The 26,340-nt window shown below is 34.8% G+C and overlaps 3 protein-coding genes across 3 annotated transcripts; 2 read left to right on the forward strand and 1 right to left on the reverse strand.

Moving 5' to 3' along the window:
* Window positions 1-3,789: 3,789 nt before the first annotated feature.
* LOC125031669 (sorbitol dehydrogenase-like) lies at window positions 3,790-11,052 on the forward strand. Its single transcript, XM_047622555.1, has 8 exons — window positions 3,790-3,913; window positions 5,100-5,133; window positions 5,560-5,724; window positions 7,025-7,184; window positions 7,544-7,728; window positions 9,860-10,035; window positions 10,291-10,412; window positions 10,754-11,052. Exons 1-8 carry the CDS (start codon window positions 3,860-3,862, stop codon window positions 10,905-10,907), a joined length of 1,050 nt encoding a protein of 349 aa, XP_047478511.1. The 5' UTR covers window positions 3,790-3,859; the 3' UTR covers window positions 10,908-11,052.
* Window positions 11,053-11,370: 318 nt separating this feature from the next.
* Window positions 11,371-17,850, reverse strand: LOC125031668 (serine/threonine-protein kinase rio2-like). Its single transcript, XM_047622554.1, is given in 8 exon segments — window positions 11,371-12,038; window positions 12,040-12,187; window positions 12,575-12,670; window positions 14,395-14,586; window positions 15,149-15,358; window positions 15,841-16,009; window positions 16,194-16,335; window positions 17,645-17,850. Coding segments are annotated over 8 exon segments (1,653 nt in total). The 5' UTR covers window positions 17,711-17,850; the 3' UTR covers window positions 11,371-11,408.
* Window positions 17,851-18,034: 184 nt separating this feature from the next.
* Window positions 18,035-24,980, forward strand: LOC125031465 (oligopeptidase A-like). The gene is given in 15 exon segments (XM_047622261.1): window positions 18,035-18,154; window positions 19,359-19,522; window positions 19,617-19,690; window positions 19,692-19,826; window positions 20,041-20,214; window positions 20,504-20,595; window positions 20,717-20,902; window positions 21,106-21,221; window positions 21,528-21,654; window positions 21,827-22,033; window positions 22,366-22,543; window positions 22,717-22,829; window positions 23,431-23,598; window positions 23,846-24,061; window positions 24,218-24,980. Coding segments are annotated over 15 exon segments (2,178 nt in total). The 5' UTR covers window positions 18,035-18,068; the 3' UTR covers window positions 24,360-24,980.
* Window positions 24,981-26,340: the final 1,360 nt, after the last annotated feature.

Consider the following 26,340-nt stretch of genomic DNA (forward strand, 5'->3'; position numbering starts at 1 on the left):
TTTTCCTACGAGGGGCAAGTATTGGTGATTTAAAACACAGAAGTAAAATAATTATTTATAATCATTTACAAAATATACTAATTTTACAAAGACAATGCATATTTTAACGAAGGTTATGTCAAATATTTTCTAGTTGCACCAATCAACTTTATTTGCATCTCTGTTTTATTCTGGTCGGCTGTTTCTTTGTTAGCAAGTAAATTGTGATAAACGTAAGAGATATTATTTATCAAACTTTTTTTTTTTTACAAGCATGACGCTAGTGAATAGATATCAAAATCACCAACCTGTAGTTTGTCCATTTACTTTGCCGAAATTTAAAGAACTCAATATATTTTCGAACTGTGTTATAACAATTATGAAAAAAGAAATTCCAGTTGGTTGTGCCAGGAACATTTGTCATAAGGTATTCTCAAGTACACCATTACTGGTAACTATCAATTAAGGTCAAACAATGTGTTTTCAGGTCACATAAACTGAGGTCTTTACAATATATAATGCAGAAACCTCCATCACACCATTACATCGTGATCTGAAGCCTCGCATTACCCAAGTTTATCCTAAAATGTCAGCTACAATCATAATGTGGTTTACTATGATTTCTCTTCCATTTTTAATGAGCGTTGAAGCAGCCCCGACACAGATTACCTTTAGTCTTTACACCGTAGACCATCTTCCTTCGCTGCCATCGGAAGAGGATAACGTACCTAAACCCTATCTGGAAACCACTCCTACGCCGACGTATCCTTCAGGAGAACCACTTGTGAGCAACGAAGAAGTATTGGACATGGCGGTACGCGTGGAGCAACTCGCGTCTGCTCTCGCCCTCAAGGCCTTGGTTATGTTCGTGCCTTTGGCCTGGGGGTAATAAAGTTCTCTGGAAACTGACGATTGTGTATCAGATTGATCCTTTTGATTTCTGGGTAAAATGTATGTATGTATGTTTGTGTCTATATGACTTTTGCAAGTCATGCATGAGAAGTTACAGGGTTCATAGTTCGGTAGGCCTAACTGTGATACCAGCCAAGGTCAAAATAAGTAACTTTGATAAGTGATTGATATTAAAGCATGAAATTGAGTCTAAAAAGTCAAACAACCATTGCTAAAAACACGATTGACTGCGAAAATAAACTAGTCCTTCAAGAAAGAAACCTTATTAGGTAAAGGAATACACATCAATAAATAATCTGAATGCCTAGCAATGGTTGCTCGGCATGTTTTAATATTAGTTAAACAAGTGTGGTACATGGGAAATAAAATAAATCTCCTTGCTGCTTCTTCAGGTGGGAATGTCTAAAAGGCCCTTCCACATATAATTTGTTTACAGAGGTTATTTCATTTACCATATACTTATGAACTTATGTGCAACAAGATTTTTTATTTATATAGATCTCAAGTAGAGTGGTTTCGACACAGAGCATAAACTATGCACGCACACACCTCTGTGAATGGACTATGCATAAAAAATATACTTAACCGTTCTCAAGCTCAGGTGGCAAAACAGTCTATATTTTTTTATCCCCTGCACACAATAATAACGGTGTATTCAAAATAATCAGCGCATCCGTCTTATATGTAGCCACATCCACATTTCCCCTTCAAAAATAAAATGCTCCCATAAATCGAGAATTCAACAGGTACGCTCTCTGTCCCACGAGAAGACCTTACTTGGGAATGCCTTTGATAACACAGCCTCACATAATCGTTATCAGTCCTTGTTGTTGGGCGAAGCTGGTCTCACGCTACCATGGGTTGTAGAAAGCCTCTCCCTGACCTTGGCTTTGAGGAGGAGCGACCAGGGGAGGGTAGAGGGGGTGCCTGATCACGGACAGGGAGGAGGGGTCAGGAGGAACACATGAGCTGTAGTCGTCAAAGGCTAGCACTGAGCCTCATTAGCAATCAAGCGCATGGAAGATGCATGTAGGTTCTTGTCCTACTGGGTTTAAGATTTTTCTAAATATATTTATGAAATATATGTATTTCAGTTTAGGATTTGTTATATGAAGGAAATAATACTACAGGCTTGACATATTAGCTCCATTCCCGGCTTCAAATACATCATATTCTAAACTGACGCCTACGGTTCATTCTCCTTATCGCAAAGTTACCAGTGCTTCTTTCTTATCTCTTAGATATTAGAAGCATCTCTCAAATGTACCCGAACATATCTGATAGAAATTTGATCCTTCATTGGGTAGCTAACAGGGATATAACAATACACACACACATACACACACACACACGCGCATATAGATATATCTATATATATACATATATATATATATATACATATATATTAATCACTGAATTCTCAGAAAAATATGTTTATTTTCTTAGTAAATGTATTTGGTATTTGCAAATTTTATTTTGCACTTTATTGCCGGACGTAAAGTAATGATTCATCTCTGAATAATAACTGGAATGGAATAAACCTTATGTGATACTTATACGCAAAATAATATATATTTTCAATTTATATTATGTAACTGACTTCTCAGCTCTTTGTTGACCATCGAAATCATTAGGTAGTTCTTCATGCGCCCTCATGCGGAACTACAGCCATACACTAATGCCTTGCAGTATTTATCATGCCCCGCCTGTCTCGCTCGTCCTGTATCTCTCTTTCATGATGATGATATCAATAATAACAACAGTTATAACATAAGTAATAATACTAATGGTGATAATAATAACAACAATAATGATAATGATAACAATAATGATAATGATAACAATAATGATAATAATGATAATAGTAATGCTGACAAAGATAACACTATTAGTAACAATAATAATGAGAATAATAGCAGTAATAATTATAATAATGGTAATGATAATAATTATAACAATAAAAATAATTATAATTATAGTAATACTAATGATAATAATAATAATAATAATAATGATAATAATTATAATAATAATAATAATAATGATAGTGATAATAATAATAATGATAATAATAATAATAATGATAATAATTATAATAATTATAATAATAATAATGATAAAAATAATCATAATGGTAATAATAATGATGATGATAATTATAATAATAATGATAATAATAATAATAATAATAATAATAATATTAATAATGATAGTAATGATGATGATGATGGTGACGATAATAATGATAATGATAATAATAATAATATTGATAATGATAATAATAATAATATTAATAATATCACTAATGATAATAATAATAATAATAATAATAATAATAATAATAATAATAATAATAATAATATGATAATAATAATAATATTAATAATAATAGTAATAATGATAATAGTAATAATAATAATAGTAATATTAATAATAATAATAATAACAACAACAACCACAACAACAATAATAATAATAATAGTAATAATAATAATAATAATAATAATAATGAAGGTAATCATAATAAAAATAATGATAATAATACAAATAATCGTGATGACAATAACAACTACTAAGTGCATATATAAGATTGTCATTGTACATGCAACAGTGTTTTACACATGTTGCAATTTTCTATTGAAAATTCATTCATCGTTATTTACAAACGTCAGGAGATCTTTGCACACGACCCTAGATTCTACTCTGTAAAAAAATACTGTCTGGATGACTGCGCTTGTCTAGAGATTAATATGAACACGCATATTTTCCTACTCTTAACCCGTATTCTGTATTGAAATACACAATAGTAAGTAGAGAAATCCGGAATTTTATGCCATTATTTATATAAATGCAAATATACAACGGAACGAACATATAAGAATAAACCGAAGTCGAGGATCGCATTCGGAAAAGGCGACGTAAACAGCAAGTGTGTCTTGTTCCTCGAGCAGTCACTCCCTCGACGACCATGGCGACAGACAACCTCTCCGCTGTTCTTTATGGCAAAAATGACTTGCGATTAGTAAGTTGTTTGTTTACCCAGTGAGTTTATGTTTGTCTGTTCAAGTAGAATGAAGTAAGTGGTGTTCGATAAGTTGACAGCGTTGAATAACGGAGTATGAGAAGGCTATATAAGTGGGGTAATTTGTAGTACTTTACTTTATAAAAGCAGGACACCGGTTTCATGTTTGGTAATTGCCATGGTATCATCCAACCAATCTCGACCAAATATTTATCCTCTTCTGTTAATAATATAGATCGGGCTGGTTTCGTATTTGATTTCAAGTTGCCAGAGAGGTCTACGAGTTGTAAACTAGATTGTGGAATTATGTTGGCCTTTGTTGATGGTTACACTTATTGCAGCATTAATCCCATTCTTGCACAGATTTATGTTTAAGAAGAACGTATATTCACCTCCCCCAAGGCAGCCGTAACTTACTATCTTTGTATTGTTTCATTATGACAGTTATATGGTTCATAAGATCGATTTTTGTACATAATTAGATTTTAAGGTAATATGTATAGTTTGTGGTTAGTTTAAAGTGATTTGAAGGAATTTAAGCTTCAATATTACTAGAAATCATTCATTGTGTAGATGGGCTTGTAATGATACTATACATATTTATATTTTTATGATTATTACTACAAATACAGTTCTTACTGTTGTCTTTATAATCTTTATCATTATAATTATTATTAGTGTTGTCGTTATCATTATCATTCTTGTTATTATTATTATTATTATTATTATTATTATTATTATTGTTTTATTTTATTTTGATCATTATTTCATAATTATTTAGTTATGGTCATTGTCATTGTAATTGTTGTAGTTGTTGTTTTTGTTGTTGTTATTATTATTATTGGTATTATTATTATTTGATTATTTATTTTTATTTATTTTTTTTTTATTTTTTTTTTATTTATTTGTATATTATTATAACCATCATTATTATCAATGTTATTATTAACATTATAGTTGTTAAACTTACATTATTATTATTATTAGTAGTAGGAGTAGTAATAGTTGTTGTTGTTGTCGTTGTTGTTGTTGTTATAGTAAACAACCTTTTATATTTTGTCATGTTATTGGATCTTTATTCTTATCATGATGGTGATGATCATTTATCAGTCATGATTATTTAAAGTTGCATGTTTTGCTGTGTTGTGAAATTAGTGAAATTTAAATATTTACCTCAACTTTCCAGGAGCAAACACCAATACCTGAAATTGGACCTGATGGTAAGATATCCTGTACATTATAGTTATATAGTTGTAAATATTGATGTAGATAGATATATAGATATGGTTGAATTAATAGATATCTATGTACATACATAAATATACATACATAAATACACACACATAAATACACATACATAAATACACACATAAATACACACACATAAATACACACACATAAATACACACACATAAATACACACACATAAATACACACACATAAATATATACACACACACACACACACACACACACACACACACACACACACACACACACACACACACACACACACACACACACACACACACACACACACAGACAATACCATGTATATGTATATATGAATATATAGCAATCTAAACTTTATTGAATATAAAATTGATCTAATTTAGGCTTATTTTAAAGTCCTCTTTAACATTTCAGATGTGCTTCTGCGCATGGCTCAGGTTGGCATCTGTGGCTCAGATGTGTCTTACCTGACCCGAGGAAGTATTGGGGACTTCATTGTCAAGGCTCCCATGATCTTGGGTCATGAGTCTGCAGGTGTTGTGGTTAAGTGTGGGCAGAATGTGAAACACTTGAAGACTGGTAGGTTCAAGTTTGTTAAGATTTTGTACTGTTGAGGTATTCTTTTTTTCTTTCTTCTTTCTTTCTTTCTTTCTTTCTTTCTTTCTTCTTCTTTCTTTCTTCTTTCTTTCTTTCCTTCTTTCCTTCTTTCCTTCTTTCCTTCTTTCTTTCTTTCTTTCTTTCTTTCTTTCCTTCCTTCCTTCCTTCCTTCCTTCCTTCCTTCCTTCCTTACTTCTTTCTTTCTTTCTTTCTTTCTTTCTTTCTTTCTTTTTTTCTTTCTTTCTTTCTTTCTTTCTTTCTTTCTTTTTTTCTTTCTTTCTTTCTTTCTTTCTTTCTTTCTTTCTTTCTTTCTTTCTTTCTTTCCTTCCTTCCTTCCTTCCTTCCTTCCTTCCTTCCTTCCTTCCTTCTTTCTTTCTTTCTTTCTTTCTTTCTTTCTTTCTTTCTTTCTTTCTTTCTTTCTTCTTCTTTCCTTCCTTCCTTCCTTCCTTCCTTCCTTCCTTCCTTCCTTCCTTCCTTCCTTCCTTCCTTCCTTCCTTCCTTCCTTCCTTCCTTCCTTCCTTCCTTCCTTCCTTCCTTCCTTCCTTCCTTCTTTCTTTCTTTCTTTCTTTCTTTCTTTCTTTCTTTTTTTCTTTCTTTCCTTCCTTCCTTCCTTCCTTCCTTCCTTCCTTCTTTCTTTCTTTCTTTCTTTCTTTCTTTCCTTCTTTCCTTCTTTCTTTCTTTCCTTCCTTCCTTCTTTCTTTCTTTCTTTCTTTCTTTCTTTCTTTCCTTCTTTCCTTCTTTCCTTCTTTCTTTCCTTCCTTCTTTCTTTCCTTCTTTCTTTCCTTCTTTCTTTCCTTCTTTCTTTCCTTCCTTCTTTCCTTCTTTCTTTCTTTCCTTATTTCTTTCCTTCTTTCTTTCTTTCTTTCTTTCTTTCTTTTTTTTCTTTTTTTTACTGTTTTTACTGTTTTTACTGTTTTCTTGTGCTTGGTTTTATTTTTGTACAGTAATTAGTCTCATTTCTACTTTAATGGGGCTTTAACCCTTTCAGGTTTTGGGCACTTGCCAATTCTGATTGTGCCATGGGCACCTCACATTTACAACTTTCATTATTATGATTCACTTTAAATTTTTAATGATACATTATTATTGTTAGCATTCAATATGAAAATGCTGAAAAGTGTTGGTGAAAGCCAGTAGATAAGCCATGCTTCAGATGTCATTTACACCATTGGAATCTGAAGGGTCAAGCCTTATAGACATAATGTGAATCAGCTTGATGTTACACTACAAGAACAGGTATTTCAGTAACTCAGAGTTAAAATGTGTCTTCTGTCTATTCCAGGTGATCGAGTTGCCATTGAACCAGGCGTTCCGTGTCGCATGTGTGACTATTGCAAAGGTGGCAAATACAACCTGTGTCCTGATGTTGTCTTCTGTGCCACCCCTCCTTACCATGGGAATCTGTGTCGCTACTACAAACATGCAGCAGATTTTTGTTTCAAGTAATTTTGTCATTTTTATTTCTTATTGTGTTTTTCTGATACATTGATAGCATGGATAATGAAGAATGTTTGTGAAATGTCTATAAGGAAAGTATATGTTCCCTTTCAAAAAAAATCTCACCCACTCCCTTTAGTTTCTTTTTTTAACTAATGGTTTTTCTTTTCCTCTTTCCTTCTCTTCCTCTACCTTCTTCCTCTACCTCCTTCTTCTTCTTCTTCTTCTTCTTCTTCTTCTTCTTCTTCTTCTTCTTCTTCTTCTTCTTCTTCTTCTTCTTCTCCTCCTCCTCCTCCTCCTCCTCCTCCTCCTCCTCCTCCTCCTCCTCCTCCTCCTCCTCCTCCTCCTCCTCCTCCTCCTCCAGGCTTCCGGATCACGTAACCCTTGAAGAAGGAGCCATCTTGGAACCCCTAAGTGTAGGTGTGCATGCCTGCAGGCGTGCGGGTGTCACCCTGGGTTCCACAGTATTGGTGTGTGGAGCTGGACCCATTGGACTGGTTAACTTGCTCACTGCAAAGGCCATGGGAGCTACTAAGGTTTGCATTACAGGTATTGTTGGTTCTTTGATTTTATTAGTTTTAATTACTCAAAATTGTGTTATTAATGAATTTTTGTATCATTGTATTATATTTTTGATGGTTTTAGTACTGTGACCATAATTTTTTTTTTTTTTTTTTTTTTTTTTTTACTTGTTGATAATTAACATGTAATATTATTATTCAGAGGAATTATTTATGATTAATTTGTTTTATTAATAATTCATAATTGTAGTCCTTTGGATATGAAGTAATTCAAGGATCCAATATATTAGATGAAATCCTATATAAATTCTGTCTGTATAGATTTGAAACTCTAACATTTCTTACTAAGACACCTGTCATTGCATAAAGCTATTATTCTCCATAATATCCAGGGTGTAATTATCTCTTGATGTCAACCATCCAAGACTTTTTTTTTTTCAATCCGGGTTCTTGATTCCACAATGAAACCTGTAATAGAGTCCCAAATCTAGTAAATTGTCTTTTATTTTGAGAGATCACTTTTATTCAATTAAAATGAACTCTGCCATTGCAAAATTGTTCCACTAGCAATTTGGACCCTTACTATGTATGCATTTACAGCACAATGAGGAGACTGAAATCTGTAAATAGTTTAAATTTTCCACTGTAGGTATTCCTGCAGTTAGGCAAGATAGAGAAAGGGATGAGAGAGCAATACTTGTACCTCTGAGGATCCTAATAATCAGGTCTATGAATGAATATGGCTTTAGTATGAAGGTCTAAAAGGATGGAAATAGGAAGAATTTTCAAGAGAAGAAAGGTTGGTGTGTTAATGGTGTGTGAAATTAAAATGAATTGATGTTTGAGAGTGGTAAAAGGCTGAGTGTCTAGCGTCGATAATGAGAGAGCTGGAAAGGGAATAATGTGGGATGAGATGAGATTATGATCTTTGGGTGATAGTGAATTCTCACATGGGAGTAAAAGGGCTTAGTTATGGAATGAACTGTATGATTGCATAAATAGTGTGGAAGAAAATTAATGGTGATGGGAATGTCATTGACAGGGTGGGAAATATTAAGATAGGAATAGTTAAGAAATATTGAGTGCTAGGTACAAAGGAAAGTAGAGAATGGCTATTGTATGTGTATGTGGAGCAGAAGTTAGTGGTGGGAATTGTTGCTTTTCAAAAGATAGATTGCTTAAGTATACCAGAGCAGGAGTAGATGGTACAAAAGTTGTGGATAAAGCACCCTTGGATTATGTACTGATGGCAAAAAAATTTGCAAAGTGATTACTGGATGTGAAAGGAGATGGTGGAGAGTTGTCAGATCACCACCTACCTTGTTGAAGATAGATTCAGTGATGAAAAGGAGAGAGAGGCATTAGGAATGAGCAAGTTAAGAGAGAAGGAAAGGGATGCCAAAAAGACTGTGAGAGACAGGACAAGGTACAGTCAAAGGGAGGGGATATAAATGGGAGTTCTTTAAGAGAGAGTATTGTGGATAAGAGAAGGGTGAAGTGTAAGAATGGGAGAGATAGAAGTAGAGGTAATAAAAAGTAGAATGAGCACTTGAGAAGAGAGTAGTTGCAGAAAAGACTGAGTGATACTTACAAGAGGTGTATATCTGGTTTCTCTCTGAACATACAACAGGGAGAAAATGGCAAAGAATATAAAGAAGAATAAGAAAATGTTTGTTTGCTAAAGGTTTGTTCAGTTTTATAGATGACAGAGATAAAGCTACAAGGCACACCAGGTAGACTAAGGATGTTGATTTTAGGTACAGGAAAGAAAGCACTGATTATGAGAAAGGAAGTAAAAGAGGTTTTAAATGCAGTATAGTTTATTTGACAAGGGGAGAGACTGGAGTTGTGGATGATTAAGTTACTAATTGTATGTTTAGTAGCTGATGTGGTTGCACCTGGAGGGACTGCTTTGACTGCAGAATTTATAGAAATATGGATGTGTAGATTAATAACAGAAAGCTTTCGAAAAAAGTGTTGTGTGGTTTTGTTAGTTGTAGAGTGTGGTGAGAATTAATGGGGTGTGAGGGTGAAAAGGTAGTGAGTAGAGCGATTGCTTTGAAATTTAGGTAGAATTGACCTGGCATAGCAATTCACTGTCCAAAGGGTATTACTTTATAAAAATGTTCTTAAAATATCCTCTGGTCTTTTGCTTTCAGACATTGCTGAGAACAGACTGAAGGTGGCAAAGGAAATGGGGGCAGACCACACCATCCTTGTGAGTTCAGGAGATGCTGAAGCTATTGCTAAGGAGGTTGAGAAGGTGATGGGTGGGATGCCAGACATCACTATTGAGTGTAGTGGTGCCGAGTCAAGCATTCGCCTTGGTATTTTTGTAAGTACCATTTTCCTAGGAGGAAGGGGGTGAAAATTTATCATTGTTATCAGTATTATTTGTTTTGATGTTGTGAATAAGGATATATATAAAACAAGGAGCTTCATTCTCCATTTTAGAGATTGTAAGCCTTTCTCCTTTGCCATTACTTGTCTTTAATACTTTTCTTACTGGTTATGAAGAAGCCAATGGTAGAAGTGCTTCTGTAATCAAGTGACATTTTAATGCAAATTTAATTTTTCTGTCTCATTACAGGCTACAAAGTCTGGTGGCATGATGGTCCTTGTTGGCTTAGGTCCATCAGAGGTGAAGATCCCAATTGTCAATGCTGCGGTACGAGAGGTGGACATCAGGGGCATCTTCCGCTATGCTAACTGGTACGTGCTTTGGCATTTTTAAAGCTCTGGAGTAGGACTGATCATTCGGCTTAACTGCTTTTGATTTATTGAGAAACTAAATGTGTTCATAGAATGTTGCTCTGACAGATTTTTTTATCTTTCTTAGTTCTGCAAGTCTAAATTTTAGTTTGATAAGAAACACACCTGTGGCATTGACTCATGCACCATACCGATTATCCCTCAAAATGATGCTAAAACAGAATGGCTGACAGTCCTTTAAATTAATAAATAAAGAATAAAAATCTAAAGTACAGCAGCAAAGTATGAAATAGAAGTAGTAAAAAAAATCATTATAACTATACATTTTTTCTTTTTTCCAGCTATCCTTTGGCACTGGATATGATAGCATCAGGCAAGGTCAATGTCAAGCCTCTCATTACTCATCGCTTCAAATTGGAGGAAACCCTCAAGGCCTTTGAGACTGCTCGCACAGGAGCAGGTGGAGCAGTCAAGGTCATGATCTCTTGCGAATGAAAAGCTGATAATTGGAAGTCTTGGAGAGAAAGCGAGAGACCTGTTGCCTTTTTTTTTTTCTTTACTTTTTGACATTTCATTTAACATTGGTGCAGCTCTGTTCTCTTATGCATTGTTTACAATAATAAAGTTGAAAAAGAAGTTTTCTGTTAATGTTATTTTCCAGTTATTGTGTGCGTAAAAAGCTTTTTGTAATAAAGACATTTTCAGGAGTAGATCACTAATTAATGTTAAAATAAAAAGGGAAAATGATAATAAAAAAAAAAAAAACCTATTACTATATTTTGAATATGCTGCTAATGGCCATATCAACTTAGACCTTAGTTGATATGGCAGAAAATTTCAATATATTAATAATGAGATTATGTAATGTCAACTAGAAATGTAAGACTCTTATAATGCTACCCAAGTACCTTCTGATCTCACTCTTTAAGGCTTATTTTTATAGATTTTGAAAACAAGATTTTGTGCAGTATAGTTTATTTTAAACTTATAATTCATTTAATACTCATCCCATCCCACTGACTCTTTGATTGTGGCTTCATTTGCCAGTTTGGATCTCCTGTATGCATTTGCTTCCCCCTTCACCCTCAAATTCTTTTTGGAAACCTGCTTCTTTTCCCGTCTTGTAAGATCCTTCTGCATTCGCCGTTTAACCTCCTCTGGCTCTATGGTGCTTGCTGTTGTTGAAAAGCTGCAGACACTGTGTACGTCACTTATTGACTCATCTATCAGGTCTTCAAGTGGTGGGGCTTCTTCTCCATTTTCTTCATAGTGCTGACGTAACTCTCTGGCTTTGGCCAATTGCTTTATGAAGAGCAGCCTTGCATCCTTTCCCTTCTTTCGTCTGGCGTGCTCCTCACTTAATTCTTTCTCTTTTTCCTTGCCCTTATTTAACTCTTTTACAATTATATCCATTACCTCATCATTTTCACTGTTTTGCACGGTTCTCTCTATATTTAGCTCCTTGCACAATATGTCTATCTCATCCTGCAACCTGGCAAGTTCCTCTTTTTTAAGGCCTGTTGTCTCAGTCTGGTCTTGCACCTTAGAGGCTTCCTGTTGTTCAAGGGATGGGATCTCATCTTCTTCACCACTTCCATCATTATCATCGTTGTCATCCTCACCTTCTTTCTTCTTCTTCTTCTTCATCCTCATCGCTCTGAGAGTTGTCTTCAACTGTGTCAAAATCTTTCCCAACCTTGAAATGTTCATTAAACTCTTGAATCTCTTTCGAAAATCCGCTCACAGACACCTCTTTATCCAGATTATCTTCCCTCCTGTTAGGTAGAAGAAAAAGAAAGGACTTATTAACAAAACTTCGACAATATGGATACAGACTGGATTAGAAAATAACAGTAAAATTTGTTATATTTGCTACACTGGATATGGAAATATACTTTTCTGCAACTTATAATAGTTTGAAACACTGAACTGGGCACCATACATAAAATATTCTTATTGCTTCTCCTGTATACTGGTCTTTGACCATGAATTCCAAACTCAAATATTTTTTCCTTAATCAATATATACATCTTGGTACTTCTTACAGTATATCAATAAAACTTAAATGTAACAAAACAGAACTTCAAGCTTGATTAGAAAGCAGAATTTACTGTATGTCTATAATAATCACTATCAGCTACACAGACATTTTGCATACTTACACAACATCTCCCTCAAAGTCAGGATACAGCTCACTCTCATAGCTAAATCTTCTCTTGAAAAATTCACGCACACAGTTCACATCACGGTCAAAATACCTGCACAACAACAACAAAAAAAAAAATGAGTATGAAGAGAAAATGGCACTTAGTTAAAGCAGCAAGAAATTATCAATGTCTTTATTGTTTTTTAAAACACTAAAAGTCTATGACTAACAATATATGTCCCTGCTACTTTTGCTTCTTAAATAAAAAATAGAAACAAGTAAAATTTCAGTTATCAAAGTGTGTCAAAATTTCAACACAAACTCATTTAAGGTATATAATTTATTGAATTACTTTAATTCTTGAAATTATTTATGATTATTCATATCAATTATCAAAAACTAGTATGTTTAACTTTCATGTGGATCAGTGAGAGAATCCACAAGTTGTAATGTAATACTTCATTAATTATGCCTTTGGTTTTGACTTCTTGCTAACTTTGTAAAATATGTGTGTACATAAATATAAATATTAATATAAATATGATAAATGTGATAAATATGATAAATATGAATATGAATATGAATATAAATATAAATATAAATATAAATATAAATATAAATATAAATATAAATATGAATATGAATATGAATATGAATATGAATATGAATATGAATATGAATATGAATATAAATATAAATATAAATATAAATATAAATATAAATATAAATATATAAATATAAATATAAATATAAATATATGGGATAAAGTGCCTCCCACTGTTAATTTTCATATTAATTATCATTTAGTATGCTTAATACATTATCTCTCAAGTTGCATTTTCAACACATAATTGCATAACAGCTTTGATACCACACACTGAGTAAACAGTTTAACTTTAGTTGTAACAATATCCCATGAGAGATTTAGTACTTGATACGAGGCATAAAGAGTTAAATCACTACTCTGAATTAGCAACTCCATGGTCATTTCTGGAGGAGGAAGGAAGGAGAGAGAATGGCTTGATTACAATATTTTGCGAGTAACAATATTCTCAGGTGGGAATCTATGGTCTGAGCTCCAAATATGTAAGTTCTTCTGGTATTAATTGATCAAAATTTGGACAAGCTTTAAATATGCCAAACCAGGTCATGAGAACATTAAAATCTTTCATTATCATTATCTGATCTAGTATTTTTCTAGTGTTATTTACATAGTGTGTGGTGCCATCATACTTCATGGCTAGGGGGCCATGGTAAGATATTTCAGCTTAGTGTCTATTCATGAAATTATAAATTGAAATAATAAATAATCATCTGATATACATGAATTAATTTTGTCTCAGATGAAGACAATTCTTCATGTGCACTTCTTTTCTTGATATTGCCTAATGATATTCTTATTTGAAATGTTTTCATCTACAATTTCTGGTACTTTTGCTTTTAAGTACTGGCATAATTGTTTTGTTTATGAGTGGGATAGGGAAGCCATCCTTAATAACTATTTTCTTTCTGGGGATATGTCCCATGTAGTGTCAACAAAAATTATCATAATACTTGTGTGATATGTAAGTTTCTCTATAATAACAGTACCACATAAGATTTGACATTTTTTCTCTGTACATTCTAAATCATAGTAATGAACCATCATGATTCAATATCTATTTCCGTAACTGATTTGTCATTTGCTACATATAACATTAATTTAATAATATAACAAACAATATATATGAAACAAAAGTCATATAACTTTTAATTTCATTCTTTTTCTTATTTCTAAAGCAAGGGTCGTGTAGTATTCCCTCATTCATATATCCAAAAACTGAAGTGGGGACTTACATCTTGGCATTTTCGTGGTCAGTTGACACCATCTGAGGGAAATCAATCAGCACAGGCTTGTCGTCATTGTCCACCATGATGTTGAACTCGTTGAAATCGCCGTGAATGACACCATGGTTGGCCAGCTTCACGATCAGGTCCATCAGATCGCTGTAGAGCTGAGGGACGTCTTTTACATCATGCACGTTGCACCTGAAGATGTGAAACAATTCTGTAAGTTTGAGATTTGAATTGATATGAACTAAGTTGTATGAAGACTTGTATGGCATGCTTTAAAGAAGAAAACTGATATAAACATTTTTAGGATTAACCCATTCGTGACAGGCATGTCACGTATCCATGCCATGCCCACTGTGAGTTTACTTGTTTAATTGTTTTTACACACAGATGGCTACACTTGTACTAAATCACCAATGAGCCAATTACGAGTACTGCCTGTCTTGCCGGTTTACCCTTTTCTTTAATTTACAAAAATATTTTTGTTATCTTATTTTGCTATTACTAATGTTTATAACATTATAGTAATTATAATGTTTATAATAAAAATAACATCATCAATATTCATAGCACTGGCAATGAATATCGGGTAAGGCAGAGCCATCTATGTGTAGAGACATTTCACAAAAAAATATAAAAAATGAGCACAGCATCTTCCCCATTATTTATTAATTTTCCCCAACGGCAATGGGTTGAGATTATCACTTGTCAGACACCATACACACATATCTAATGGGCTGCAAAGAGATCTACTTACAGTGGATAACCATTCACAATCTCCATAATCACACAGTGTCTATTGCAATCCACTGGTCTTGGTACTGGGAACCCTCTGTCATAGAGGGCCTTCATGTAAGCAAACTCTTTGGTGGCTGACAGCCTAGACAGGTAGATCCAAGAGGCCTTATTCCTGTGATGATGATAATCACGCTTTTCCTTCAGTTTGCGGAAGGAAGTTCTCCCAAGCCTGGAAAAGAAATGAGATTTACAGAAGCTGAAATAGTCAAAGGCCATGTACCGAGTGTGTGGGTACCAAGAATATGTTTCATAATTCTACTTGATTTGTTTTCAGAAAAGAAATATCATTAGCCTACTACTGCTATATGTTCATTATGTTTATCAATATTTTCGCGGACACAGCATGCCACTACTCTCATAAACTAGCCACTTAGTCACTTAGTCTTTGGCAACAATTTTTTTTACTTTTACATCAATACCTGCAATGATGGACAGCATTATCTTCCAGATGATATTAATAAAGATAGCATATGAGTAAAGTAAGAATGAAAACAAGTAATATAGTTTTTTCTAGACTCAAATCTAACAATTGGTAAACTATACTACAAAGAATCTCTTCCAAGACAATCAAAATGACACCTGCTATTCTATCCATTGACATTCTCACTTTCTGCCATACTCACCCTTCTCCTCGTGCTCCCACCTTCTTACCTATGTAGTTTCATGCAGAGTGGATTTCCAGCTGGGTCACTGGTGACATAAATATCAGATTCTTTCCCAACACCAATCTGGCTGCCTACAGAGCCTAAGACTTCTCGGGACGAAAGCACTTTCAGAGCCAAGTAGTCATAACCCATGTTTGTCAACCTGTATCCATCATCTGAAAAATAAATAAAACTGTTTTATTCTTAATGATCCTTTAAAACTACAATTTTCCTATTAGAAAGACAAGAGATCATCGTCGTCATGTATAGGGATAAAAGGAAAGAAGGATAAAGAAAAAAGAAAAAGGAAAAGAAAATGTCACATACAACATGAAAAACCCATGAAAATTTCTCACTTACAGTGTTTTCCTCGTTCATATGCACAGAGGCGATGCTTGCAGAGTTCCCTGAGCATCCTGTGCACACCACCACCACGCAAGTTGGCAATCTGAGTGACGAGAGTGATGGGCACAAGTTCATGGTTCTTCATGCCCATTTCAATCTGGAGAATGTAAAATAGAGCCATTGACTTTTGTTGGGTATGTGTTGCAGGACCATAGTTATTATATTTCAAAGTATCTTGTATTATCCATGATACTGTAACAATATAAGCATCTGGAGGTGTGCACATGTAATGAATGGGTGTAACAAGTATTTCTAAATTTTTAAAAATGCATGTATATAATCACACATAAAGCATGATAAGCATATAGAATGTACATCTAATAAATACGCATTTCAGTATACTGCAACAGAAATTAAAATAGAGATATACATTAAAATTATAGTGTATTTTTAAGACAGTGACAAGAATTAGCCAGGATGGCTTGATCTACTTGTGCAAAGGCAGTTTCTGTAGAGTTACCATACAAAGAAATGATTCACTGCAAGGCCAGGGAAGGCTGGAAGGCCTCCATGAATTTCTATAATTTGCTGAAGTCATTTTGTATACCTAAAACTACAATGCTAATAAAGATAATAAATAGCAATAATAATGAAAACAATTCAATTGAAAAGTCAATGAATAGGGTTAATGGATGAGGTCTGGCAGGTATAGTAATTGGCTCTTTGTTGACAAGCAATGTATATTTAAAAGAAAAGAAAAGTAACCAGTGCATGCAAATTTGCACTCCCTCTGTCGATAGATTATTATGCAAAATTTGTAATAATGAATAATGAACCATATGACTTATTAACATTATTATTATTTTCTTTGAAATTGTCATTTCCTTTATTCTGCAAGATAGAAAACAAAATGAACCCAAAGGAGAGACAATATGAACTGGGGAACCAAGCTTGGACTTAAACATGCTAGAAGTAACTTAGAACTTCTGAATGTTTGGATAGAGCTCTTATTTAACAATCATGACAATGGTATATGACTAAGAAATGCTGCATGTAAGACTTCATCAATGAAATAGGTTGTTTCTGATTCAGAGGGTTCTATATACACATACTAAACACTTAAATCTGGTATGGTTTTGGTAGATGACAATTGTGTTTCCAAAGTAGAGAGTGCATGGAATGATTACCTTGATGAAACCTTAGATATAAATATCTGTGAGAGCCCGATTGCCACATTTGAAAAATATATTTTCAACCATTAGCCTTCAACCTTTCAACAAGGTTTATTCGAGACATTTTAAGACTGCACACACAATAATTGCAAAAGTAGAGAGGTTGTTCATCTGTGACAGTTTCTGCAAAGCGAAAGAGAGTGTGTGTGTGGTAGATATGGGGACAAAAAAGGATAAATGGGTAAATATGTACATTGAGAATTCTCTCTTACAAATGGACGGGTTTTTACTCACTGCTGTCAGTATTCGGAAGTCATCCCTCATGAGGTACCTCAGCATCGACACCTTTAGCTTCCCCATCCTGACTGGAAAGTCAAGTAGCTAAGCTATTCAGATACGACGGAGAACTGCAATCACTCAATTAACATCGGCAAATTGATACACAGATGAAAAACACGAAGGTCCTCCCCACGTGCCTCAATTGTAAACAAACACCGGTGCCATCTGGGGGCGAAAAGAGGAACTTCAATTACAATATTGTCCATTTACTGCATTTTACTGATGTTCTGCCAATTGCCATTCATTCATAAATATCTATTAATGATAATCAAGTTGATTTTGGCTTGTATGATACCTTATTTACATAAAATTGGGTTGTGTAATGTGTCATGCGCATTGAGATCCTCCTTTCCTTACGTAAAGTTGTAAACAGAAAGCCATGGCCGGTGTCCTCATACGAAGGAATTTTCGCCAATTTTATTCTCCTGCGATCAAATACAGGCCTAAAACGACCTATGTCGTATTGTAAGGAAGAGTTTCATAGTTGAAGTATATTAGCTTTTCGACATAATCATTATCAATGTGTAGAAAAGGAAGATACATTGAGAATATATAAGGCGTTTCCCAGTTGTTGTATTTGTATCATTTGCACGTAATAACTATGTATATATGACTGGTTATAGTACAGTGTGTTACCGTGTGCCTCCTAGTGTGTTTGAGAATTAACGTAACCAAAGCTCAGTTCACAGATGTTACCATATTCCTCATGACGATAAGCAGAAACTACCTGTGTACCCTGTGAAATTACATAAATTATATCAGTAATTCATTAACACCGGGTAGTAAATTGTGTTTACTAAGGTAGAATTGGATTTATATATGATAAATGTTCAGAATACCTGTATGCATTGCATCACAACTATACTGATATTGATGGATTCGTCTACTATATGTTTATTCAGGAATTATACCTCACACACTTGTTCCTAATAGTATTGGAGGGTATGAAGGTCATCAGGGAAAATGCAGGGTCAAATAGGAAAGAAATACAAGAAGTAGTTCGCAAACTCATTAATGCACAGTGCTGCACCTCCTGTGATCTGAAGCAGGGGAGGTTGCTGTAGTCAGAACTTGTTTTGAGGAGGGATTGTGTTTCAGGGAGGGTTGCAGGGGTGCAGCGCCCTGCATTAGATGGTATAGACTGTACAGTTAATTTTCCTCTATATTTAACCCATTGTGTCAGTCATAGTCATTATACTGCCATGGCAGAATCTTTGTTTTCCAGGGTGGGGTGGTAGCCCCTGCCAGGGGAGTTGCAGAGAGCTGTACCCCCTGCATTAGATAGTAAAGTGACTCTTATCTTGTGTACATGCTTTACAGCTCTTTTGTTAAGTTTTACCGTGCAGTTTCCCTGATAACCTTCAAATCCTCCCCTACTATGAAAGCCAGGTCTTGGGGGGGGTGTTAGGGGGGTTACTGTGGCATAATTCCTACAATTATGAGTAAAAGAGGATGAGGATAATCCATCAGTCCCAGTATGGTCATGAATGGGTGCATGTAGGTATTCAGAACAAATACCTTATTTATAAAGAGATTTTGTTTATGTACAGTTTATTTCATGTAGTTTTGAGATAGACCTCATAACAGTTTTTTTAAGTACATACAAACATCCACCATTCTATGAGTATTTGACTTTTTTATATTAAACAACTGAATTCACTGTTAACAGGCTTCCAGAAACTCCAGTAGATACTGCCGAGGACAATGCCCTCCTTCGTACAGAAGACTTGCCACAATTCGAACAGCTCACTCCAGAGAAATGCTGGACAGGCATTGGCAAGCTGGCACTGGAGTACGAATCTGGAGTTTGGGCAGTGGAAGAGAAAGCTAAAAGTGGGTATGACATGTATGATGTTTACAGATCTTAAGCATAACTCATTGTAGAGACTAATTACGAGTTGTAATTACTTCTGTTTCTTTCTACCAGAAATGAAAGAACCTAAAACATTTAAGAACATAGTCGAAGAGTTGGACAAACTGGAGTCTCCTCTGAATACAGGCATGGAGCACTGTGAAGACCTTGTACACAGTCAAGAATAATGAGATGAATACCAATACTTACTTGAAGATTCACGAACGAGCACGTAAGGCTAGAGTGCATAAATTCCAGAGCCTTCCCATCTATGAGGCTTGTAAGGTGAGCTGGATTGTCAGTGTTCTTATTATTTTCAGTTCTTATTTCTGTTGTTCTCTCATTCAGAAATAACTCAAAATTCTCCTTGTCATATTCAAAGAAATCCAATAAGGAGAAGGTAAAATAAATGTTGATTTTCTGTTGTATATTTGAAACGCATTTTTAACCTCACGGAAATGAGCTATAATATGATATTTATTTTTTCCCTTTCGTGCAGGACATATATGTAAATGACACAAATCTAGATGAGGCGCAGAGACGTGTTGTGCGTAAATTTCTTCTTGAGGCACGGTTGAATGGGATTGAATTACCTGCTGAGAAAACCCCCTTATTTGCAGAGACGCTAAAGAAACTAGAGGATCAAAAAAATGAATTTAGGAAAAAAGTTGCAGTGAGTATTACCTGAATAGTTTGTCTATATTTTGATTACAGATAGAATATGACCCTGAAATGATGATAAAAGCTTTCTAATGAATATTTATGACTCAATTTCATTTATACATTTATCTATATTTTTAGTTATATACTTTCTTGTTATATACTTCATTTTTATTTGTACCTTTTCACTATCCCAGTCTATTTCTATAATTTTTTCATTATTTCCATCATTTCCCCATTATTACCATCACATCCCTCCATCATATTTGATGGTATTTTTCAATCTTTTCCTCTCTTTGTAGGAGTCAACAAATAGGTTCTCATATAGGATAAATGATCCCAGCCTTGTCAAAGAATTTCCAGTTGATCTCCTGAAGAACATGGCAGTAAACAGGTGAGTCAAATGAACACTTAATTTCAGTAGGGGCTGATAGTGAGCCATAGGTTTTTCATATGCAAGCCATATTTTTGAGGTTCTTGTAACAAAATTTTGTAAATAATGTTTTCATTCCCAGGTCACGATTTCACCAGGGGCCATGGGATATTGTTCTTCATCCCCATGTTTATGACAGCTTTTTGGAGCATTGTCCACTAACTGATCTGCGGCGTAACACATACAGGGCATTCAACATGAGGGCATCAAACCATATTAGTAAAGATGTAAACAACAGCCTGCATCTGGAAGAAATTCGGTCATTAAGGTATGTGCAAGTTGATGGGCTTCTAAATTCAAATAGCTGCTGCTGAATATTAGTTTGTATCATTTGATGTAAACATATACTACATTGAAATTATGAAACTGCAAAAGACATAGCTAAGGCTAAATATTGCACTCTCTTATAGTGATTTTGTTCATAGTGGAAATAGCTGTCATTCTTTTTCTAATACTGCCTTCCACTTCTAGGAGCGAACAAGCTAAGATTTTAGGGTATGAGAACTTTGCTCAGATGTCCATGGAGACCAAAATGGCAGGAAGTGTAGAGAATGTGATGTCAATGATTACCAGCTTGTTAGCTAAAGGTGAGAACTTTTGTGGTTTATATTCATTTGACTTTTTCACTCTGGTGTGTAAAGTATGGTTATAAATGCCACTGAGTAGAAAATGGTATTGGAGTTACATGAATGGAATGGAAAGGAATCAAAATTTGATTGATCTGGTAGAGTCCACATACCAATGCCCTTTTACAAAATCCTCTAGTGATAGAATATTTCAGGGGATGATGAAGTAAATAACTTTAGCTAAGATAAACTGGTAGGATAACTGATGGCATTCTCAACAAGTGGAACAGAGTAAGCCTGAGGATTAAAGCTGATCTTATTTCACAGCACGGAAGGCTCAGGACAAAGAAATAGCTAGTCTGCAAGAGTTTGCAGAAGGCAGAGGCTTTGAAGGGAAACTGGAGGCATGGGATGTGCCATACTGGAGAAGGAAGCACAAGCGTCATGTATTCAAGTATGTACTTTGTGATGTCAGATGAGATCACAAAAAATGCAAAGAAATAAGTGTATTGTGTCATAAAATTTTATTTATTTATCTATTTATTTACTTATTTATATATTTTTCTTATTACTTGTTATACACATTATAATGGATTGCTTATTTATTTTATTTTTTGTCATACTAGCTTTGATGAGGCTCAGCTCCAAGAATATTTCCCATTTGAGCACGTGCTGGTGAAGCTTCTGGAGATCAGTTCAGAGCTCTTTGGCATATCCTTCGAAGAAATCCCAAGTGGAGAGGTTTCCACTTGGCACCCAGATGTGCGGTTCTTCCAAGTAACAGATGCTAATGGGGAATACCTCTCGTCCTTTTACCTGGACCCTTATAGCAGGTAGGATTTTTGAGTAGGCAAAAATATTTTTTCTCACCCTTCCCTTTAAAAAAAAGAAAAAAAGTAACTAACTTTGATGTGTAGTCGTAGATTGTAGGATAAACTCATTTTTATTTTTGTATCAGAAATAGCATTTCAGCCTGGATAATTATAATTGGTTGTGGTAACATCATAGTTTGATGTTATTTGTATTGCTGATGATAGTCATGATTCTTCATCTTAGTCCTGTTATTGTTGTCATTATTGTTAATATCTTTAATCTTGTATTGTTGTTATTATTTTGCCATTACTGTTATTGTTATTGCAGTTACAATTTTATATTCATATTGTAGACCTGGCGAGAAGCTTTACACTCGGATTGGTTCTGCATGGATGCTTGGCTGCCGCAGTCGATCTGAGGTTGCAGGGACGTCACCGATTGCAAACTTAGTGTTCAACTTCAAGCCTCCTGCCTCTGAGGACCAACCTGTGTTACTTACCTTCAATGATGTTAATTTACTGTTCCAAAAGGTAATGTGTTTGGTATGGAATATGAAAGTTGAAGTTTTCAAATTCATGGCCTTGTAATTGTGGCATATCATTTATGGACACTAAGGTATTAATGGGTGTTTGAAGAAGTTATCATCCTTTTTGGTATAAAATTAAATTATGGACATTTATTTTATTCTTTTTTTTTCTTTCAGTTTGGACATGCTCTTCAGCACCTGCTTACAAGGGTTCCTTACAGTGAAGCATCAGGATTAACTAACATTGAATGGGATGCCGTAGAAGTGTGCTCAAACTTCATGCAAAATTGGTAAATATTATAGTTACTTTATTAACCCAATCAGCACGGGAGGCAAGAATACATGCCATGCCCACTGTAATACAAGTTAATTTATTGTATTACCCATAGATGGCTCTACAAGTGCTTAATCTCCAAGGAGTTTCTTATTAGTCCTACCTATATCACCAGTTTATCTTATTTCTTGACTTGGAAAGGGTCTTTTGCATTATTTCATTGTGTTAAATGTTATCAAGATTTTAATAACAATTTGATAATCATAACATCAATAATAATAATAACAGTATCAATATCAATATTATTAAAAAGAAAAATACATTTTCCTGCCAATTCAAGGAATGGGGAAATCAGGACTCGAACTAGACTCCTTGTTGGCTGAACACATGTGGAGCCATCTGTATGTAACAAAATTAACAAAAAAAGTACAGGGGACAGAACATGAATCTGTGGTGGTTGGGTTAATTGGGAGGAAGTGAAGAAATTATTATTTTTTTATCATCATCATAATCATAATTACTTTTGTTCATTATCATCTTCAGTCATTATTATTCATTAAGTATGAAAGTAGGTAAGTAATGTCCATCAAAATAATGATTATCTGTCTGCCTCCCAGGCTGTACCAGCCAGAAGTTTTGGAGCGCGTAAGCTGCCACTACGACTCTGGCTTGCCTTTAAGTGGGTCAAGCATAAAGGATATCATAGCTAGTCGCAACCACATGGCAGGCTTCGACATATGTTCAGAACTCTACGTTGCTCATCTTGATATTCAGCTTCATTCTTGGTAAGGATATCTTTTGTAAGTTATTTATTTAATCTTCGAAAATGCCTTTTCTTTTAGGAATAATTTGAATTGCTTTGATTATATATAGGATTCATATGACTGTTATTCCTAATAGCATCCATGTAATGTTTTTCTGAATGGCACTATTTAGGACATATTATTTTTGCCATTTTTATTTACATTGTCATCTCCCTCACCACCCAAAAGTGACCAAACTGAGCATCCCAAAAAATTTCCCCCCACACAGCAAAGACTTCTGGCTGGATGTATCTCGAGAATTGTGGGACACATACCGCCCCTTCGTCTTAGACAAGTATGATGCTCATCCCTGCTCAAACACCACCATCATGGCTGACGTCTGGGCTGCTGCCTATTACTCGCACATTTGGTCACGTATGGTAGCGGCAGATGCTTTCCAGGCATTCAAGGAGTCGAGTGAAGAGCATGAGGTTATTGGAAAGAGGTGAGATTTCAGTGGTGTCTAATTGCTAATATTTTTGAGATGATAATTACTAAATAATTCTCATTTTTTTCCCTTATCTTTTCTTTGGTTTAAGTTTATGTATCCTTTTGCAACGATTATTATACTTCTAAAACAACTTTTCCTCATTATTTTCAGGTTTTGTGATACCTTCTTGGCGCTGGGTGGAGGCTGCCATCCGGGTGAAGTTTTCCGCAGGTTCAGAGGCCGTGACCCATCGCCAGATGCCCTTCAGGTCCTCTCAGGAATAGTTAAACACAAAGGCGCTGTCTCGTCTTAGCCATAAAGGAAGCAGTTGTTAGAAAGACATTTAAAATTAGGTGTGAAGTATGGGTCACACTGCATCAATTTTTGAATGTTCTTGTGAATGAAAATGTGGAAGTTCCAATGTTGACAAAATAGTATGAATAAATGAAAATGGTCTGGTACATAAATGGAACAGATGTCAAACTTGCAAGATGTGTTGTTTCCCAGATTGCATCTCCCAATTTGATTTTAAATGTTAGCAACATCATGGCAACAGAAACAAATCCATTATCTAGTTACTGATACCCTGTCCACACAATAGAACAATGCCTGGCAGACATTGACTGTCACACAGAGTTGCTCCTGTCTGTCAGGGTCATCAATTGAAACCTGGCAGGAAACAATCATACTACCAAGCAAACAGCCCTATTTGGCCATTTTACTTTGATTTGCCAAAACCGCAAGCATGAGCAAGTGTCTGTCAGTCAGTGCTCAATTTTGTGGGTGTTCTATTTTTCCAGTTAGATTTCGGTGTTTATTAGAGCTTTGGAATTGTATATACGATGTATACTATGAGATGATCTTATCTTTCTACATGGTTATTGTCTGTATTATTTTGTAAATAAATTTACAATTAAGTAAATCTAAATAAATATTAAGTAGTTTCATCCCTTCAGTTTCTTTGATATCAATGGTAAGACATCAGAAGCAAATTGATGTACATCATGATACATATCATTTAAAGAAAAATAGGTCATACATGTTTTTCTGGGTGTGATAATTTTGCTTCTGATTTTACTTACACATTGGTTGCAGATGGCATCCCATATTAGCTAGTACCACAGTGATCTAAGTGGTTCTGTTTGCACAAAGACAGTTCCGCAAGCTTTAGTCACCTATGAGTCGGTTATGCCTACCCATCTTACCCATTTATATTTTCCCTTGATTTTTGTAAATATTTTTTTTTTTATTGTTATTGCTTTAGTAATATATCGGTAATCATTGTAAAATAACAGTATTGATGTTAATAGCTTATAAAAATCTTTGATTCAAGGAATGGGGAAATTACAAGTGGTCATGCAGGGCCTACTAATTAAGTCCTTGGTGGAGCCCTAGCTTTGCACAATTCACAAAAATACAGTGGACAGCACATGTACCTGCAGCTGATGGGTCAATGAAAGAAAAAAATGTAAAACTGCTTTGAGAGGACAATCTATCATTATACTGTAGAGCTGAAAAAGTGAGTGGGAAAAACTTGGATACATATTAGTTATATCATCAAAAGGAGGTTAAAACTCATGGGACTTCAGAAAAACACTTGCATTTGACTCTACCCCAGCCATTCCTTGCACAAAAGGGGTAATCTAGAAGCTAAATGAAAGCCAGTCTGTCCCACCACGAATAACCATTGTAACAAATTAAATATACTCAAATTATTTTATTTATTTGATAAATAAATAAATAAGCAAAGAATACAGTATATGACAATCCTCTTTGATAGAAAATCTATCACTAAAATGTAGAATTGAAAGAGACTTGCCATTGCAAGTGTTAGTCAGATGTGCCAATCAGATGTATTGTCAAACACTTCCCCCCCAATCCCTTGCTCGTTGTTGTCGTGGGGGGGCTTAGGAGGCGGAGACTGGGACCCAATGCTGGGGAACTCCCCAACCTTGGGACTCAGCCCTCGACTCAACAAATTTTGCATGGTCTTTTTTTTTTCCCCTCCTACTTTTTTGTTTCTGTCCCTTCACCACAACTTCTACTATCCACTTCCTAAGGTGTGAGAGCCGTGCTGAAAGGATGAAAGGCTGACTTTGTGCCAGTCCTGAACGGCCTGAGGGAGCCATGGGCACGGTATTCCCCTGCTTTAGTTGTCTAGCCCGTACCCCTCAAGCAACCCTGAGGGGTGGACCATTTCTCTCCCCAACATACTCCAGGCTTATCATGGCCAACAATGAATAACCATTAACCATTAACCATACCATTATTAGAGGCAATTGCCTCTTCATCAA

Source organism: Penaeus chinensis, chromosome 13 (assembly GCF_019202785.1).
Source record: "Penaeus chinensis breed Huanghai No. 1 chromosome 13, ASM1920278v2, whole genome shotgun sequence".
In the NCBI taxonomy this organism is placed as follows: Eukaryota; Metazoa; Arthropoda; class Malacostraca; order Decapoda; family Penaeidae; genus Penaeus; species Penaeus chinensis.

Bases quoted from the DNA above. Each gene is read 5' to 3' on its own strand.
- LOC125031669 (XM_047622555.1), top strand. From the start codon at position 3,860: ATGGCGACAGACAACCTCTCCGCTGTTCTTTATGGCAAAAATGACTTG. The intron at 5,134-5,559 runs GTAAGATATCCT...TTAACATTTCAG, and splicing joins ACCTGAAATTGGACCTGATG to ATGTGCTTCTGCGCATGGCT. The intron at 7,729-9,859 runs GTATTGTTGGTT...TTTTGCTTTCAG, and splicing joins TACTAAGGTTTGCATTACAG to ACATTGCTGAGAACAGACTG.